This window comes from Hypomesus nipponensis, chromosome 3 (genome assembly GCF_054491055.1).
Source record: "Hypomesus nipponensis isolate SF chromosome 3, ASM5449105v1, whole genome shotgun sequence".
Lineage (NCBI taxonomy): Eukaryota > Metazoa > Chordata > Actinopteri > Osmeriformes > Osmeridae > Hypomesus > Hypomesus nipponensis.
Window position 1 is genome coordinate 5307649 of NC_140363.1, and position 19833 is coordinate 5327481.

At 44.6% G+C, this 19833-nt stretch overlaps 2 protein-coding genes across 2 annotated transcripts; both read left to right on the plus strand.

Annotated features, from left to right (window-relative positions):
- Positions 1–1761: 1761 nt before the first annotated feature.
- LOC146299497 (uncharacterized) lies at positions 1762–11242 on the plus strand. The gene is made up of 9 exons (XM_084683157.1): positions 1762–2064; positions 3090–3428; positions 4643–4951; positions 6418–6516; positions 8585–8749; positions 9578–9940; positions 10095–10121; positions 10248–10354; positions 10746–11242. Exons 1-9 carry the CDS (start codon positions 1809–1811, stop codon positions 10770–10772), a joined length of 1692 nt encoding a protein of 563 aa, XP_084539283.1. The 5' UTR covers positions 1762–1808; the 3' UTR covers positions 10773–11242.
- Positions 11243–15317: 4075 nt separating this feature from the next.
- LOC146299498 (uncharacterized) lies at positions 15318–18264 on the plus strand. Its single transcript, XM_084683316.1, has 2 exons — positions 15318–15612; positions 15929–18264. Exons 1-2 carry the CDS (start codon positions 15322–15324, stop codon positions 17423–17425), a joined length of 1788 nt encoding a protein of 595 aa, XP_084539442.1. The 5' UTR covers positions 15318–15321; the 3' UTR covers positions 17426–18264.
- The last annotated feature ends 1569 nt before the right edge of the window (positions 18265–19833 follow it).

Below are 19833 nucleotides of genomic sequence, written 5' to 3' on the forward strand. Positions count from 1 at the left end.
CAGTGTCTTTGCTCTCTGGCACACAGGTACAACAAGCATTCACCCTCTGCCTTCACAACACTGAATTACCTCATTCTTTGTCTTGTGCTCGTGACAGAAAAAGTTTGAGACTCACTTGGACCTAACTCCTGGTTCTCATCTACCTCCGGTTCCGAGTGTCTAACTCCTGGTTCTCATCTACCTCCGGTTCTGAGTGTCTATCTCCTGGTTCTCCTCAGGTTGGAGCCAGACTGTGCTGATCTCCCAGTGGCCAGGCTACATCTCCAGCCAGCCTGACGCCTCGGTGGAGATGCACTGTTATCAGAACAACACAGACCATCCCTACATGTTCTGGTACAGGCAGCAGAGAGGGAAGGAGCCCGTGCTGATGGCTACTCTCGTAGCTGGGTCTCCGAGCTACGAACCTGGGTTTGATTCTGGCTTTGGAGTGTCAAGCTCGGAGAAAAAGATGTGGTCTCTGGCCGTGGAGGCGGTGCGCAGTACAGACGAGGCGGTGTATCTGTGCGCTGCCAGTCAGCACGGTGCTGCAGAGTCACGGAGCTCTGAGACAATATCCCTCCCTGGGAGGCTGCCAGGAGGCTCTGACACCTGCTGTTCATGGCCCAGCCTGCTCACTGCTGGTGGGAAAGAATGTGTCTTCCTGAATAGGCAGTTACCTTATCTACCGCCAGAGGGGAAAAAAAGTTGATTTATTTTAATTCTGACTTCAAGCCAGTACATGTTAAGGCAGAAACCAACCATGGACAAACCCTCTTGGATGAGGACTTTCTGTAGCCATGAGGAACAGGACAACATGGGTCATGTATCTGTGTTGCTCGACACGTTATTCATTTAGCAGATGCTTTAATCCTAAATGACATACAAATACTACATTTAGAAAACACAGCAGATCAAGGATCTGAATTACATTATTCTAACTTCATTTCAGGGGTTAGTCAAGGAACAGTCTGTATTTACCAGGCACAATGCAAAGTAACATCTCAGTTCAACATTGATATATATTCACTACAGGATATCTCAAGTACAATATGACAATACCATCTCAATTATATTACATAGTACAGTGCAACAATAACATTTCAAGGACAACATTACTGTTGCCTTACTATGTGAAAAGCGCCCCTGGGTGTCTTGAAAGGCACTGTTAATGTAAGTTATTATCATTAGTATAGTACAACAATAACGTGTTAACGACAATAGAGGGAGCCCAGATGCTGTCATGTGGAGTATGTGGTTAGGGATTAAACATCTCTATCTGGTGACTGTGAGTCTCTACAGACAGCAGAGGTGTCTAACTGTGAGTCTATACAGACAGCAGAGGTGTCTAACTGTGAGTCTCTCTACAGACAGCAGAGGTGTCTAGCTGTGAGTCTCTCTACAGACAGCAGAGGTGTCTAGCTGTGAGTCTCTCTACAGACAGCAGAGGTGTCTAGCTGTGAGTCTCTCTACAGACAGCAGAGGTGTCTAGCTGTGAGTCTCTCTACAGACAGCAGAGGTGTCTAGCTGTGAGTCTCTACAGACAGCAGAGGTGTCTAGCTGTGAGTCTCTCCAGACCTACTGATGCCCTTGGGGCCATGATTGTTCTGGGATGTCTCGGTTTGTTCGTCTTATTTCCATGTAAGCTTTTCCTCAGGCTATCAAAGCTCTGACTAATTGCTTCAAGAGATGTCAAACCTTTATTAAAAGGTATGCTGGTAAAATACTTCCTCTTTCTCTCTCCATGTCCTGTTTGTCTCCTTTTCTGTGTTCATCCTGTTATCTCCGTAGGTGCTGTGAAGAGCGTGACCTTCCAGCAGTCTCCGTCGGTCATGGTTACAGAGAATACCACGGTTCAAATCTCGTGTAGCCATGACGACAACAGCCTGGTGGTCATGCTGTGGTACCAGCAGCGACCTGTCTCTCGGGATATGACCCTCATCGGGTACGGCTATGCCTCCTCCGAGCCCAGCTACGAGGGTCAGTTCCAGGAGAGCTTCCAGCTCACCAGAGAGGACACCCTGAGAGGAGCGCTCCTCCTCCCCCGTGCAGCTCCTGCAGACTCGGCCGTGTATTTCTGTGCTGCCAGTACACAGTGATGTGGCTTGATGCCACCGCCTCACCAAAACCCTGGTGCGCTCAGTCACACAGGAAAACCACCTCACTGCTGTTAGGCAGTTTGGTTGTTTTGTTTTAGACGTTTCTGTGGAGGAATTGGTCAAGTTGTATTCTCAGTGTGAATTATGTTATATGTATATCAAATAGCATATATCCAAATGCTGGGAGTTAATTCACATTAGTTTTGTTCACAACGTTCCCCGACAACAAACTGAAGTGAGTCTCGTGTTCTCATGAGGAGTGAGGGAGAGCCTTCTGAGTGGTCGAAACTTTACGCTGGAGCCAATCTTAACTCATTTAGTCTTTCTAACCTCTGTACCTCTCCTCCATCTCCCTTTATAACTGAGCATCTCATGTAACATATTAATCCAGCAGGCGTTTCTATCCAAAGCGACGTACAGAAGGAATTTGAACCTGCAACCTCTTGACCTGCAGTCACATACTCTAACCTCTGAAATGTCCTTTAAGCCTATCCTCAGATTCATGTCCTACAGTACCCCTACCAAGCACCAACTCTCAGACGCTAACACAGCGAGACCCTGCATTACTAAACTCATGTCACTGATCCATCACTTCACTGCACCAGACACAAGAGCCACAGGGCACCACAGAGCAAGAGCTAGTCTCTAAGCAACACCAACTATTGGTCACGTGACCAGCCGGCTGGTTTACCCTCAACTGGTGAGAGTGTGATGTGGATGTAACATCATTCAGTAGGGGAAGTGCAAGTGCTAACCAGCGACATGCTATTCACAGTCCTAGGACTTCTTCTGACGCTGATCTACTTATGTGAGTGCAGGAGAGGAATGTTCTGGTACTTTTTCCACACAAAACAATTAACACAACTGTGTTACTGGAGCATGCACAGTACTGCATACTAAACTGGAAATGCTGAAATCATATTTCATCCTCAGATTCGATAACGTTTTTCCATCCCCCACATCTGTTATACCTGATCTCCTGAATGCTGTTTCTTCTTCTCTGGTGTTGTGTAGGCAAGGGTTCAGGCCCCACGGTCCTCCAGGCACCCAGACACCTTGTCCTCCATGCTGGACAGACCGACCAGGTGACCCTGCAGTGCAGCGTGGGTCCCGGCTTCAGCATGAGCAGCTACACCATGCTGTGGTACCGCCAGACTGGCCTCGGGGCTCCAATAGAGTACCTCACCAAGGAGTACGAGACTCCCGAGGGCCACCTCCAGCCCTCTATCGACACGTCCAGCAACAGCTTCACCCTGCGGATATCAGAGCTGTCTCCGGATGACAGCAGCACCTACCTCTGTGCTGCCAGTCACAGTGCTGCCAAGCAGACTGGGAGCCATGCAAATACATCATGTGAGGCTAATGACATTAGAATGACATGAAAGGCTGATCAGAGATGTGCAGGAAGGTGTTGTGGCTCTTCTGGTTTTGTTAGTGAGCGGGCTGGTGTAACGGTGTGTTGGTGGCCTGGTTGTCTGTATGTTCAGCTGGGAACCTTCTGAGGGGCGTTTCATTGTGATAGAGGAGGAGAAGGTTTTGAGGCTGTTGGGCCAGAATAGGAGGCCGATGGGTTACAGCCACCTCAGTCTTGTCAACAATGTCAACAAAAACTGATGTGACAGCAGGAAGTGAAGGTGTCTCCCCACCTTCAAGAAAAGGCTTAAGACGCACTTGTTCCGGGAGTACAACAGTCCTTAGGAATGATTTGCTGGACCTGATGTTAGCTTCCTCCAGGAACACAATAACTCTTACTGAGGGACTTGTTGCTCTTGTTGGTTAGTTGTAACTGATTTAACTTCTTGTACTTGCTGTGAATTATATTATATTATTGTTGCTTGAATTTTTTTCTACAGGTACACTCTTGCACTTTTGAGGTTCATGTCGTTTAATTTGTAACTTGTTTAACTACATGCTGTTATGGTTCTCCTCATTGGCACTTATTTGCTTTTCACAATGTATGCTTCATGTTTTGGCTACTCGCAATGTTTTGGGGCTATCTTGTTGTTTTGATCAGTGACCTATGCTCTTTTGTAAAGTTCTCTCTTAGAAGTCGCTTTGGATAAAAGCGTCTGCTAAAGGAATACATGTAAAATGTAAATGTAATGTAAACTAGCCACTCTAGAGGATCCACGAGTCATACTTTACAAAACCACCCCTACTCATCCAATAAGATCCTTGTGCATAATTTTCCACATGACCCCCCCACACACACACCCTCCCCCCTCCCGTGGGTATCAGTTTCTTGGTGATGTCAGTAGACGACCTCCCTCTAGGCATGGGGAGGCAGTGAGGATGCAAGGGAGGAGGCAGAGCAGGGCTGGGGACAGAGACCTGGACGTTCTCACTCTCTCTCTCTGGTGCCATGGAGCTGCTCTGTGTGTTAGTAGCTCTCCACCTCACTGTCGGTAATAGCAACCCTCTTCTCACACACAGAGGGTTATGTGCCCATCTAAAAAGTGTGTTCAGATATACATTCCAGAACATTCCACCGACAACTAAATGGCTGTTATTTCATTTCCCAGAGTTCTGCTCAGCTGTGAATGTTCAGCAGAGGCCCCGACACGCAGCGCTACGTCAAGCGGTGTCCGTGACTCTGGACTGTGAACACGATGACAGCAACTTTTACGTCATGTTCTGGTACCGACAGACAGGCAGCCAGATGCGCATGCTTGCTTCCTCCATGGGCAAGAATGTGTCCACTGTGGAGGCTGGACCCAGATATGCCATGTCTCGTCCTAACCTGACTTACTCCTCCCTGGAGATCAGACAGCTGGAGGGCCAGGACTCTGCGGTGTATCTCTGTGCCTCCAGTACTGGCACGCTGACTCAGAGCAGCCACATGGCGCGACAACAACCTCGAAACCACACCGTGGAGTGTGTGTGTGTGTGTGGGGGGGGGAGGCTGTATGAAGACAGAGCTGTCATTCTAAAAAGTAACATTCTGATTACATCGTTATGTTGCTATTTCATTTCTATGTAAAAACCTTCCCATCAATTTTCATATCAAACTTCGACTTCTCACTCTAATGACAGGTGACAGGTCTGATAGCACAGGTGTCTACCTGAACAGGAGCAACAGGCCCTCAGTCCATGCTGGAGAGGGGCACGCTACAGTCGCTTAGCAACACGTCAGTGAACCAGCTGTCTCAACTGTCAGCTCAACTAGATTCACCTCAGAAAACATCTCAATCATGATCATAGACTGACCTCTATGGGAGAAGTATGTAATTACATCAAAACATTTTTTCTATGTTTATAGAGTTTTATATGACAGGATATACTGTAGATCCAAAGTTGAGCATTTATCTGCAGATCAACAAGTCACAGGTTAAAACTGCTTTGGATAAAAGCGTCTGCTAAATGAATATATTATTATTACCACATGGAAGTTTCAGCTGTTCCTCCTCTTCCTGGTTCCCTTCTCAACTCTCAGAGGGGTCCGTTTGAGAGGGCCTGTTCAACTTGAGAATACAAACAGGTTCAGGGTCAGTAATATGAATAACCTTTGATCTGGATGGTTGGTTGGACTGTGTGAGGCTTTTTATTCCATTACAGAGACCAAAGGATGTAGCCTATAACTAGAAAAATCTGCTTGAGATACTAAAAAAGCATCTGAACAATCCACATACTGTATCTAAAGGTAAAACATCTAAGATAACATCTAAATCCTCGGATTGGAATGGATTTCTAAGCAACTTATAACCATACCATGTCTCTGTCAGGCAGTACCGGTAGTGTTTATACAATTTATACTAACCAAAACAATGGAATGTTTCAGTATGATTTAGTACTGTGTACTGTATGTGGTCCTATTGTTGGATGTAAGCTTTACCAGGATGGTGGGGGTGTTAACAGGGTGACAGCTGTCAACTTCTTTGTAGCAGGAAAAGAAACACGCAGCATATACCTGTCCTCCCCTCCTCCACCCCTCCTTCCTTCCTTTCTTCCTTCCTTCTCTCTTACTCTCCCTCCATCCTCCCCTATCCACCCTCCCTTCCCTCCTCTCCTTCCCCCTTTCCTCTCCTCCTCCCATCTACCCTTTGTCCTTCCCTCCTTCTCTCCTCCCCTCCTCCCCTCCTCCCCCACCTCCCCTGTCCTACCCTATCCCCTCCTCCCCTCCTCCCCTCCTCCCCTCCTCCCCTCCTCCCCTCCTCCCCCCACCTCCCCTGTCCTACCCTATCCCCTCCTCCCCTCCTCCCCTCCTCCCCCCACCTCCCCTGTCCTACCCTATCCCCTCCTCCCCTCCTCCCCTCCTCCCCCCACCTCCCCTGTCCTACCCTATCCTCTCCTCACCTCCTATTCTCCTCCCTTGTTCTCCCCTCCTCTCTGATGCTTTTCTTAGCGCTCACAGAAATAGAAGCCGTCCATGCAGAGCTGTCTCTCACCTCAGAGGCTCCTGCCAGCACACCTGCTCTCAGCGCCGGCCTCAGAGAGATGAGGGGTAGATATGGAAGAGTGTGGAGAGGAGGGGGTAGGGAGGAGTGATACTGTTGCAAAAGAGAGAAACTGTGTTTTTGTGTGATGGTTTAACACCGTGGGGACAGGGGGCCACGGTGATACATTCCTATTGAGCCGCCGTACAAAAACCTCCTGCCATCAACTTCTATGGAGGAGAGCACTGCAGTGGCCTGGGGCAGGGGAAGCATGGACTTCCTTAGTGACCAGGGAGCCTACAACAACTAAGACCTCTGACATTCACAAAATAAACATTAAAAGTGAATATTTGGAATAATATGCAGAATTTTGGGAGATTCTATCAGACAGATACAAGTGGTTGTATCCCTTCTGTCTCACAACATCTACTTCTGTTTGGAATGAAGAAATACATTTCTTCAGTTGGTCGTGGATACCAATTATCTTGAAACATCCCACCAAGTCTTGGTTTTGGAGTGACCTGGGTCTTTTTGGAAGAGAAGATTTTCAATGTGACACTGGAAGTCAAGCCTACTTTGGGAATGGAACAAAACTGACTGTTTTAGGTAAGTTCAGCTCCTTCGAAATAACAACACTGTAATTAATCTAACATACTGGAAAGAATAATGAAGTTGTCATGAGAGATGTTGGGTTCTGTCAAAAGTTCCACTAATGGGTTGGTGTGAAAACACTGTGACCTATACTGAACCAGCCTTCTTTGGCAACGGAACCAAACTCACAGTTTTAGGTAAATATGTTGAAAATGCTTGAAAACATTTGTCCTTATTTCCCATGTCTCTCAGGGGCTTGTTAGTGTGGCGTTAGGGATGGGACTGTTGTAGAACAGGAGGTTGGAGAGGACGGGGCATAGTTAGCATATTATGCTAAACCCCATCAGTGTGTACAGTGGCAACCCAGCATACTTTGGAGCTGGAACCAAACTGACCGTTTTGGGTAAGAAACTGCACAATGTCTCTTTGTTTGGAGTAGTTGAACTGCGATGTGGGGGATTGATACTGTATAGTGAAGAATGCTTGTAGATTTCCACTTGGCCCTTTTTGATGTTAAGCTTGTGCACTGTGCCAATTATGAAGCCTACTTTGGTCCCGGCACAAAATTGACGGTTCTGGGTGAGTAATCCTTATGAAATATGTGGGTTGTAACTGCAGGTGTACAGTAGGTGAGCTGAAATACCCAAACCTCGCTGAATATTTCTGTTGTTTAAATATTAGCGTTTCAGTTTGTATCCGTTTGTGTTTGGCAAAGTGGGTGTACTGTACCATGGTGTTGAAGGAGTCTGTCAAGAGAATAACATGATTAAAATGCAAACGAGATCAAATGTACTGAAGAGAGAGGAAGGCAGCTGGGAGAGATGGGTGAAAAAGAGTTGAGGTCTGGAGAGCTGTGACTCTGGCAGAGAAGCTTACTTTGGTGGAGGAACCAGGCTGACTGTCCTAGGTGAGACCAGATTTCCTTTAAATCCTGTTCACAGCCAACACAGGATAGTGTGATTAAAATATGTAAGTTGGACTCCTTTGTGTTGTATTATAACAATGTGTTGGGACAATCTGGAAGCAGGTTGACTGACAGATTGTGACATGGTGATCGCAAAATACAAAAAAAAAACTGCAACATCAACAACAACACTAAAATGTACACAATTAAATGAAATAGAATTGTACCTATGTATAAAGTGCAGTAAAGGAAGGCTGACCTCCTGATGTCAGATCATACTCTGATCTCATGGATCTTGTCACGCAAAGAGTCACAAAGACTGAGAACGTTTTCTAAAGGCAGAGTGACATCAGGAGAATTTGTAAAGATGGTTTTTGTAACAGCATAGACACTCTGTGCTCGTACTCCCAGGCATACTTTGGAGCTGGAACGAAACTTACAGTTTTAGGTAAGAAAATATGCTGTAAATTGTTATGATATGTGTGTAAAGCTTTCCGATAAGGTTACAGTCTTGGCATAATCAGTATTGTACAAACATTTAGCTGATTACGACCATTTATTTGGTTGAAATGACATAAGGATGTTGCATTTGGAAACTGTAAAAAAACATTTCAAAGTCGTGTAGGATTTATAAACTATAGGAAGCACTGCTTGTGCTCTGCCATCATATTGGGTTATTGCGGTGATTATGTGCAAGACTTGGCTCTATGCCCAGATCCTGGTGCACAATGAGTTTATATCTCCGTTAGCGACTGTGGGTTTCAATGAGGCTTATTTTGGGAACGGAACCAAACTCACCGTCTTAGGTAAGACTTCATTTGACTTAATTAATTAATGTTTTAAATGTCTCAGGGATAGCCTACTGTACCCTATTTGCAGTGATTGAATAAGGCTGATAGAAATTGGGAGGGTTATTTTTGTTAAATGTTTGTGGAAAACATTTGTCCTTCAATCAGGAATACAATACAGCTGATAATTGTTGATGTTGGTCAGATTATTAATCAGGATGTAAAATATGAGGTTCTATCAAAATCCGTGTGGTGTAGAATTGTGAGAAATGATCTCACAGTAGCACGCGGACGGGCATGTGGAGGAACAGAGGACGGAGAAGCAGGGTGTTTTTTCTGTAGCCGTTTATCAGTGTGAACTACGACCCTGCCTTCTTTGGCGGCGGGACCAAACTCACGGTACTAGGTGAGAAACCTTTAGATTTCAGTGTTTAAACTTTGGCTGTGAGGTGTATGAATTCCCATGTTAATGAGAGATGCTGGAACTGTCTATTAATCCTATGTATCAAATGAAGGATGAGTGCACTCTAACATGTTAGATTATCTGAAAGAGTAGCCTGATATTGTTTCCTATACATGGTAAGAATGTGAACATTCGAGAATAATGTTTTCTGAACAGCCTTAGAAAACGGGCAGGCTATAGTTTTCTGCTAGTGCGTATGTGGTGTGCTCCGGTGGTTATCCTGCTTACTTTGGAGGGGGGACTAAGCTAACTGTGCTCGGTAAGAAATCTGAAATGTTGTTAGAATTTTTTTTGAATGCTCCTTGAATTTGGCCTGAAAATATTTGACGTTATAGAACAATGTGAATATTCGGTGTTGAGAATTTTGTATTCCCTCATTGCAGATCCCAAAATATCAGAAAATGCCATCGCACCGACCAACGTCAGTGTTCTGCCCCCCTCCACACACGAGTGTAAGGATGCAAAAGACAACAAAAACAAGAAGACCCTGGTGTGTGTGGCCACCGGCTTCTACCCGGATCACGTCAGCGTGTCCTGGAAGATCAATGGCGTGAATGTGACCGATGGAGTGGGGACGGACAACTCGGCCGTGTGGGACAAAGTAACGGAGAGGTACAGCATCACCAGCCGCTTGAGAGTGCCTGCCGGACAGTGGTACACAGACACCAATCGGTTCACCTGTACTGTCCTCTTCTTTAATGGTACAGAAGACAAACCCATTTCAGCGTCTGTTATGGGAGATAAAGGTACGTTAAACGAATGACTTAGATTTTCCAAATCAAAAGGCTGAACGTAATGGTAGGCTACTGTGTCCTGTGTGTTATTGTGGAAAATATATTTAATGTAATTTGATGGTGAATGTTACTGTATCAAAGGTTGGCTTTTGTTTGTCTCTGACAGCTCCGTCAAGTGGAGGCATGACAACAGGTATGTTTCGCACTTATATTTTTTACGAGCTCAAATTGTGTGAAAGAGGTTGACTACTGTATCTTTGACTGCCATGGTAAACCCACATTGCCACCCAGGCTTATGGAAGTGTGTTGTTTTCCACAGAGAACTACATGAAGAGCACTCAGACGGCTAAACTGGCGTACATCGTGTTCATCGCTAAAAGCAGCCTGTATGGGTTCTTTGTGGTCGTGTTTGTGTGGAAGCTCCAGGTGACTGTTCTACACTAAACACCCACTCCACCCCTGCAACAGCTATGGAAACACAACACTGTTTGTGCTATAATATAGTATGCTTAAGAGCCCTGAGATTGCCTTGACAATAAAGGGCACACTAATAATATAATGCCTAAATTATTACTACTACACTATTTTCGAAACTATTTTAAATGCATGCATTTATGGGTTTGCTGAGTGGTCAGAGCATTTTAACAGCAGATCAAGAGGTTCGAATCCCCCTAACTACACTTAGATCAGTCTTCTTCTAAATAACACATTATTATGATTCCCGTCCGCTCATTCCTAGGCAGTTGATAAAAGGTTCTGTAATGACAGTAACATCAGACGGTGTGTTCCTGCCACCTGTCTCCTCTCTCCTCCACAGGGTAAATCTGGGAAGCATTTCACCTGAGGCCACAACAGGAAACCTGTGTTGACCGGGACGGTGATGGTCTGGATGGTGTGGTGTTGCTGATGTGGGATTATAATATGCAGAATATGCATATGATCTGTCTCCATAGATGACCCATCATTTCAGGTCAACTAGTGTTCTGCAGTTTATAGACGCGCAGATGTAATGTGAATAGAAATAAAACCTGCTTATCAACCTAAAATCTCACAGTTCATAAAAAGGTGATACAACAATCGGCTTGTACTGTATATAGAAATAATTGCAGAGTAAAGAGGCATTTGTTAATAGGGATTTCTGAAATAACCTCAAGCCTGTATAGAAAGAACATTGTGAAGACAAGCTTTAGTTCTCCAACTTTTCACTGAAATGAATGAACCATAATAGAGGATGTTTGTATTCAACATAGCAGCTGCATCTGCTAACATAATTCACATTCAGATATTTCATTGTTAATAAAGTTATAAAATATATTTGGAGTGATGGTTATTATTATTGTTATTCAGACATTTAGTCAATAATGCCATTTTAACTTCAAATGAATGAAGAGTGGGTGAAACTTTCAATTCAACAATGAGTGTTCAAACTGATACAAAGGCCACTGGAAGGAAAGTAGGACTCCTTCTACTTGTGTTCCAAGCTGTATTACAGTATTTCCACAGGAAGTGCACCTGAGAGCAGGATATTCGGAGCAGATGTTCTCATTCTGATGTGTGACTACGTTTCTGAGAAACATGCCCTGCTCAGCGCCCACACGGCAATGCGGTTTCCCGGTAGCGCTGCAAAGTGCTGCAAAGTGCTGCAAAATGGTGCGAGGCACGATTGCTCACTGGGGCTTTGTCTGAGTTTTTCCACTGAGCTAAACCGGATCTCTGACATTTAGTTTGGGTATTGTGTTTTCATCACCACATATCTTTTCCATTTCGCCTAGCAGTCTTAAAACAAAAATGACATGAGTTAAGGAATGAGAATCTGTTCACTAATAGATAAATTGATCTGTATAATTAATATTTGATCTGTACCACTGGTGCACTCGGGGTGGGGGTGGGGGTGCAGTGCTGTATAGGGTACTCCTACAGGTTTCAAGATTTTATTGTCAGGTGCACAGAACAACACAAGGTCATACTGGGCACTGAAATTCTTAGAAAATGACAACGCAAGCAAAGACATCTATGATAAGCTAACATAGAATATTAATAAAATAATAATAAACCTCCTAAATATACAATATAGTAAGCAATATACAATACAATACACTAGACCGTTTAATACACATAATGACCTATACTAACCTTATAGACCTAACTAACCTAAGACAAGAACTATACTAACCTAAGACAAGTGGGGTAGGCATATCAGTTAATGATGCACTATTGCAATCCCTATTGCAATAGTGCAATAGGGATTGCAATAGTGCAATCATTAACTGAAAGTGACAGTGTGTAAAGTGACCAGTGATAAATGTATCAATGTCCATATCCATGTCCCTTCAGAAGCCTGATGACCTTTGGACAGAAACTATTGTCCAGTCTGCCAGTGCAAGACCAAATGCTACCTTAGCGCCCGCCAGAAGGCAACTGGATAAAGAGACTGAAGGATGGGTGGTAACTCTTAGGGTCCTGCCTGCTCTCCTGAGGCAGCGTGTGTGGTAGGTGTCCTGTAGGGCAGGGAGCTTCCTGCCGATGATGAACTCAGCAGACCGGACCACACTTCGTAGGGCCTTGAGGTCCCTATCTGTGCAGCTCCCATAGCACACTGTGATGCTACCAGTCAGAATGCTCTCTATAGTGTATCTGTAAAAGTTATTGAGGATGACTGAGTCCATGCCAAACTTCATCAATCTCCTTAAGAAGAGGAGACCAGACCAGGGGAGGTCATTCCTGATGTTTACCCTGAGGAACCTGAAGCAGCTGACCTTTTCCACTTCGGATCCGTTGATGTGTAGGGGTGCATGCTCCTCCTCCTGCCGCCTCCTATAGTCCACAATCATCTCCTTGGTCTGGCTGACATTGAGAGAGAGGTTTTTGTCCTGACACCATGATGTCAGGGTGTCAATGATGAAGTGCTCTGGCAATGGAGAGACAAACAATTCTAGTGAAGAAAATGAAATGCAGCCCTCCAGTCAGCCCTACAACGTGCCCTGCAGGACATGCTGTCCCATGTCCCATGACATAACTTGGGGTGCCGCTGAATACTTTGATAAGATTTAGAATTTTTCTCGAACCCTGCTTACATTCATAACACATTGTATGGCCCGCTAACAAATCTTTTCAAAGATTTTGCCAGGGGCAGATAAATCAGGCTAATCTGCACTGTCCCGTGTATCGTTCTTTCGTTACATAAATCCTTTAGGTTATATTATGTTAGGTTAACTGTCTTTGATAGTCAAAGACAAAATGATTGTTGGCAACAATGGACATCACTCTAGTCTAAGACCTTGCTATTGTGCATGAAGTCCCACAGAGTTTCTTAAGAAATAGGAATCTAGCCATTAAATAAACTAATGTTGATCTGTATGATGAATGTTTATTTAAATAATTGTGGAAGAAAAAAAGTCAGTTTCCAGTAACAGTGTGGCTTCAGTTTAGATTCCTGAGTTATTCAAGGATAATATGAGAATAAAAGCATTCATAATGAAGAACAGTTTGCTTTTCTTCCACAATCATTTTTGACCTGTATATTGAATGTTGATCTGTAGAACAGCTCGTGATCTACATATTTTTGAGACTGCCATGTACATGAGTGTCGTAGTAAATCTAGCACGGAGTTGCACCTGACAACAGGAAGAAGAAGTTCTCTTCCTGTCGGGCGCCAGCCAAGGTCAGGAAGTGGTCACAGAGTGCAGCGTAGCCTCAGGCCCATGTGCACAGTGTGTGTGTGTGACCTTGCACCTCACCACCACCGCACACAGACACACACACACCTGCAGCCACGCAGCTCTGCTCCTCCACCCACTCGCTTTGTGCAGAAACAACTACAGTATGGGAGGGTGAGACAGGGTGAGACAGGGTGAGACAGGGTGAGTCAGGGTGAGGCAGGGCCGGTGAGACATGGAGAGGCAGGGTGAGTCAAGGAACGTGAGGCAGGGAGAGGCAGATGGGGATGGATACAGCTAAGGGGTTAGAACATTTAATTACAGATCCAGAAGTTCCCGGTTCAAATCCCTCCCAGTATATTGCTTTGGATAAAAGTGACTCCTAAATGAACAGAACATATTACAGTATTAGATGAGGGGAGATGAGGCCTCAAGCTCCATTCCTGAGATGACAGTTGTGTTACACGGCCCTGAGTATCACACAGTCATCTTCTACATGTGACAATGTACTACACTGGGAGTTTTTCCTTGTCTTCCTTGAGGGTTTAGGTTGGTTGAGGGGCAGTTCTATGGGCGTATGTGAAGCCCTCTGTGACATGCTTGCGTGTAAGAAGGGCTATACAAATACATTTGATTTGATTTACACTCTACACTGCTAAAGACACTGGTTTGAATGGATTCATTACACCCATCCACCTCATCCCTTGGGACAGTGGTGCTTGTGGGAGGAAGGTGTGGGGCTTTCATGTTCTGTCCAGATGACAGTACAGTACATGACTGTAATGACACTGGAGTTTTTGTATGGCTCCCAGCCTGCTCTGCTATGCTGTGGGTACTGGCTGCACAGAACCACACGCTGGGCTCTGTCTGGGCCACACCGGACGACTGCAGAACCATCGTCTGGCTGTCGGGCCGCACGGCGCTGAACCCGTCCTTACTGGCTGGTTCTACAAACCCAGCAGTGACCGAGGTGAAGACCAGCCTCATACCGTCTGCCCTGGTCCAGCAGTACCAATAGAGGTAGGGGTCGCTGGTGCCAGAGACCGAGCAGGAGACCTTCACAGGGGAGAGAGGAGACAGAACCTGGCTGGGAGGATGCTGCTGGACGTCCATGCCCTCTATGTCTGGAAGGGAAGAGGGACGAGTTAGCATAACACTGATGGAGAGAGAGGTATGGATTTAAGACAAACTCTACTTGGTATGGTGGATGTGTTCTCTTACATTTAAGCAGCAGGAAACAGAGAACAGACTTCATAGTTGGTCCAGGGGAACTGAATAACTGACTGACTGTTTACACTTGGAAATGGGTAAACTGTCTGGAACAGGGTTAGGACAGGTTTGGGTTCTGGGTCTCGAAGGACCTCTAGTGGTGACAGGGAGGTGAAGTACAGGGAGGTGAGGTACAGGAAGGTGAAGTACAGGAAGGCAAGGTACAGGGAGGTGAGGTACAGGGAGGCGAGGAAGGGCTACAGGCTGAATAAGAGGCAAGACTGTTTGGGAGTTTCTTCATTTTGCTGAGTCAGAAAATGTGTTTGTAGAGTGACTTGTATTTGTGTTATTCTTGGCCCAATGCATCAGTTACACAGCTGCTAACAAACTAGAATAAACATACATAACCAGTCGGCTTAGACAAAGTTATACAATAACAGAAAATCAAGGCCATCTTATGTGGAATACCGAGTGACAATATATATAAAGTGTTGTGTCAGTACAACAGGCAGGGTTTTCTATTTCTCAATGGCTCCTCTGGTTCTGTGTCTCTTCTCAGCACTTGCTGCTTGGCCTCTTGGCTTCGAAGCTCGTGTGGTTCAAGACTTTCAAACTTGTAATGAATTCTTTTACAAAAACACTGAACCCATGGGTATAGATCAGAATGCTGTAAAAATATGCCAGAAAAAACGTTTCGACTACTACGCTTCCCTGTATTCCATAAGTCATCGGATGCCAGTGTACAGTGCCTATACCATTGATCCTACCTGCATGAACAATGATTTACAGAGAAGAGGAGTCTGGTTTATTGAACCACAGGTAATACTGAGTGGATGATGTTATTAGTAGGCACAGTTATATTAAATATATTCTAATTATTAATGGTGTTATTCATATGTGTTATTCATATGCTCCTTTTTTTTTTTTTTTTTACAATTTACTTTATCCGTCAGTCCATTCATTTAGATTGATGATCTCTGAAAAATAATCGCAATCAACGCTTTTAAAATTAACTCAGTTGAACCGAAAACAGAAATTCCATGTCCTGTCAATGCACTACATGCATTTGCTATACTCCCATGCTTATTTGTAGCCTACATACAAAAATATTATTATTTTGATGTCTTGTTTTTAGATTTCTAACCTTGAAGGAGAAGACATGACTGTTGCAGGACAAAACAAAGACTTGATCAAACAAAATCAAGCGCTCAACGAGGATTATGAACACACCGACTACGACCGCGGACACTTGAACCCGAATAGTTATCACTGTAACGAAGGCCGTGTCGCCACTTTCACGCTGACCAATGCTGTGCCGATGGATGCGTGTTTCAATCGAGTCCATTGGAAAAAATATGAGGATTATTTGAGAACTATAGTATTAGGACTTATTGGGATGGGAAGAGGCTTTTTTGTGACAGGGGCTGTGCCTTCAATAAACAGAATCCCTCTGCCAGGGTTGGACTCCACTGAAAATGTCCGGGAATTTAGTAGGGTTGCAATTCCCAGTCACATGTGGACTGCTCTGTGCTTTGAGCACAATGATGAAGAGTATTCATTTTCTATAGGTTACATAGGAGAGAATAAAGCAGATGCCATCATCCAAGTAATGTCAGTCCCTGATCTTGTGCACAGGCTGGGTGAGCTATACAACAGCAATTACCTGCAGATCTTTGACAATGACTGTCATTCTAATTCTCAGAAATCTAAAGAAGTTCTACAGCAACTCTATAAAAAACTGGATCTCCCTCAGCTTCAGAGAATGTTTTTCTTAGATCAAAATGTCCAACATCTTTTATCTGCAAGCTTATCGAAAAGACAGAGGCGCAGTGGAAGTCAGGAACCGATTAAAAAGCCCAGAATTTCTGAAATGACGTTGGAAATGAACTACAGGGATATGACAGAATGGTTCGACAGTAACGAGTACATGAAGCTCAACACCGAAACCTCTTGTATGTTCGAACTCAATTCGAAAGTGCAGTCGTCCTGGCCGACATTCTCCAGAGATGAGCTTCGTCTGAGACGTTCTAATGAGAAACTTGACGAGTACATCTGTAAACTCATCCCAGAGAAGTCTAGACCCGAGTCTGACATCACGGCCGATGGTACTCATTGCAAAACAGGCATGAAGTGTTCTAGCGGCAGCTGTCCAACTGATGAAGGGAATAAAGAGTGCTGCACGTCACCCTGCCTGTATGACCACGTCTCGAAAGATTTCATGTGCAGTTCGGGAGAGCGAAAAATCAGGTGCTCCACCCAATATTCCGCTGTGACTGTAAACGGTAAAGCATGCAGACAAGATCACCCATGTGGGACTTATGGAGAGTCGTATTATTGGTGTTACACGGGTATGACTGATTGGCATTTCTGCAGCCCGCCTTATGTTAACAGTATAGGTATAAATGGAAAACCTTGCCGAGACGACCATGAATGCAGCACCTATGGGGAACGTTACCATTGGTGTTATACTGATCGAGCCAACCACTGGACTGAGTGCTGCACCGATACAGATCCCTATGTAGCTGTGAATGGTAAAATATGCAAACCAGAAAAACCATGTGGCACCTATGGAGAAAATTTCCTATGGTGCTACACCACAGATGGTTCGTGGGATTACTGCTGCGCACAATAAAACTAAGTTTCTGTGGTGTCTATTAGGTCGCTACGCTTTTCTGGTTTCTTTCTGTTGCTGCAAATAATTAGATTATAAATGCAGGCAGACTGACTTTGATGTGCTCTGATGCATTTCTTTACGTGTCATTCTTTGCATGGCAATAACCTTTTCAGGTTTAATGTTTAATTTATAATCACTCTGCCATCAGGGGATCATACCCTGTTTATATGATTCTTTATAGTTTAATTTGGGGGGTATACGTTTTGAGAACCGTTGCAGCAAGCAAAACCTGAGTTATTAAAGAAGTATTAAACAAACCTGGGAATGCTTGTACAATGAGTCAGATTGAAACATACTTACTTTGTCATGGTGGTAACTAAAGACTAAGATTCCTTGTCTTTTTGTTTATGACAATTGAAACATAATTGTTTAAGCAAGGGGGTGCATTTTTGGCTAAAATTGGTACAACGATTGGAACAACAATTGTGAGATGAATAATGTTCTGTTGTGTGTTAACATTGATCAAATTATTCTTGATCCGAGCAACAATGAAGCAGATGACAGTGATTAAATGGTAATGGTACAATACAATACAATGATGGATGGATACCCTGGATGGACAGAAATACCAAATTGTGAGGTAAATGATATGAAGGTATGTATGGGGAGATGAATAATGAGCCACGCCCCAAGTGCTAGCCTAAACTCCCCCTAGCAGTGGCACTCTACATTATGCTAAGTGACTGGGTTGAAGATCTTTTGTTAACAGGGCCTTTGAAAGAAAAATTAACGTTTTAGTGATCTTATGCTGTCACATCCAATGTGCTGTCACTGAAATAAAAAAATGTATTTTGAAAGGTGTTTTCTGTCGTATTCTATTTCACAGAGGAACGACGGGCGCAGAAACATTTGCACGCTCGTTCTTTTAACCAGTTATATTTTTGGCAGTGTAGGAATTAGGGAGACATGACCTTTTACTCTTTCAGACGAGTGCGGGGGAGATGTTTGGTCATTTGTAGGAGCCACTGACCCAGTCTCAGAAGGCAGGTTCTCCTTTTCCACACCCTTGCTAGTCCTTTCCACAGACAAGGGCACCCTTCAGGTTTTTGACGAGGTGGGGAACATCAGGCAAACATTTAGCAACCTGTCTGGTGTCACAGGAAGTGACACAGAGGTTTGTATGTGACCCACAACAAAGCACCTCCGCATGGCCTGGTTAGGACCCATGTCAGTACTGACGTTGACATTTAAGACAAGCAGCCTGATAGATGCTGCTCTATGGATAATGTCAATGCTGCTCTATGGATAATGTCAAGGATCAGTGGTTTGTACACCTCACCTTTTGTGAGTTTGAGGCCTCCAGCTCCATTCCTGAGATGACAGTTGTGTTACACGGCCCAGAGTATCACACGTTTCACACAGCCATCTTCTACATGTGACACTGTATTAGTGTACTACACTATACACTGCTAATAATTGAATACATACATTTCACCCATCCAACTTCACGGGGGAGAGACAGAAGCTGGATGAGAGGATGCTGCTGGACGCCCATGCCCTCTATGTCTGGAGGGGTAAATCAAATCAAATGTATTTGAATAGCCCTTTTTACACGCAAGCATTTCACAGAGGGCTTCACATACGCCCATAGAACTGCCCTTCAACCAACCTACACCCTCAAGGAAGACAAGGAAAAACTCCCAGAAATGGAAGAAACCTTGGGAGGAGCAAATCAGAGAGGGATCCCCTCCTCCAGAGACGGTTGGTGAGAGAGAGGAGCAGAACACAAGCTAAACATAGTCATACAGTGTCAATGGGTTTTGAAATCCATTGATCAGCTTTGTAGATGTAGGAAGGGACCGGGAAACTCACTGTTGCCCGTCATGGAGACTGGTTTCCGGTTGGCGACCAGGTCCAGCGTTGGAAGACCGAAGACCAGACAGGTGCTGGCAGCTCAAAGCCCCCACACCACAGGGGATGTGTGGAGGGGGGACAGAGAGAGGAGAGCAGGGATTAGAGAATCCCAGGAGCAGCTAACAGTAACAGTCATATTAGAATGAGATCCCCACCGGTCAAGTGTGGACTAGTAGAGGGACGGTCAAGGAGAGAGAGGTACGGATTTAAGACACTCTACTTGGTATGGTTATTACAGTGGATGTGTTTTCTCACATTTAAGCAGCAGGAAACAGAGAAGAGACTTCATATTTGGTCCAGGGGAACTGAATAACTGACTGACTGTTTACACTTATAAATGGGTAAACTATCTGGAATATGGTTAACAGGTTTGGGTTCTGGGTCTCGCAGGACCTCTAGTGGTGACAGGTGGTATCTCCCTTCTAAACGCTTCTAAAACGTAGCACTGTAAGGTGCAGATACACATGCCATTGCATTTACATTTAATATATTTTACAGATTCTTTTATCCAA

Coding starts and splice junctions, on each gene's coding strand:
- LOC146299497 (XM_084683157.1), top strand. CDS start 1,809: ATGGTTACAGAGAATACCACGGTTCAAATCTCGTGTAGCCATGACGAC. Junction 2,065..3,089: donor CGTGTATTTCTGTGCTGCCA/GTACACAGTGAT, acceptor GGTGTTGTGTAG/GCAAGGGTTCAGGCCCCACG. Junction 3,429..4,642: donor GAGCCATGCAAATACATCAT/GTGAGGCTAATG, acceptor CCCGACACGCAG/CGCTACGTCAAGCGGTGTCC.
- LOC146299498 (XM_084683316.1), top strand. CDS start 15,322: ATGGCTCCTCTGGTTCTGTGTCTCTTCTCAGCACTTGCTGCTTGGCCT. Junction 15,613..15,928: donor TCTGGTTTATTGAACCACAG/GTAATACTGAGT, acceptor TCTTGTTTTTAG/ATTTCTAACCTTGAAGGAGA.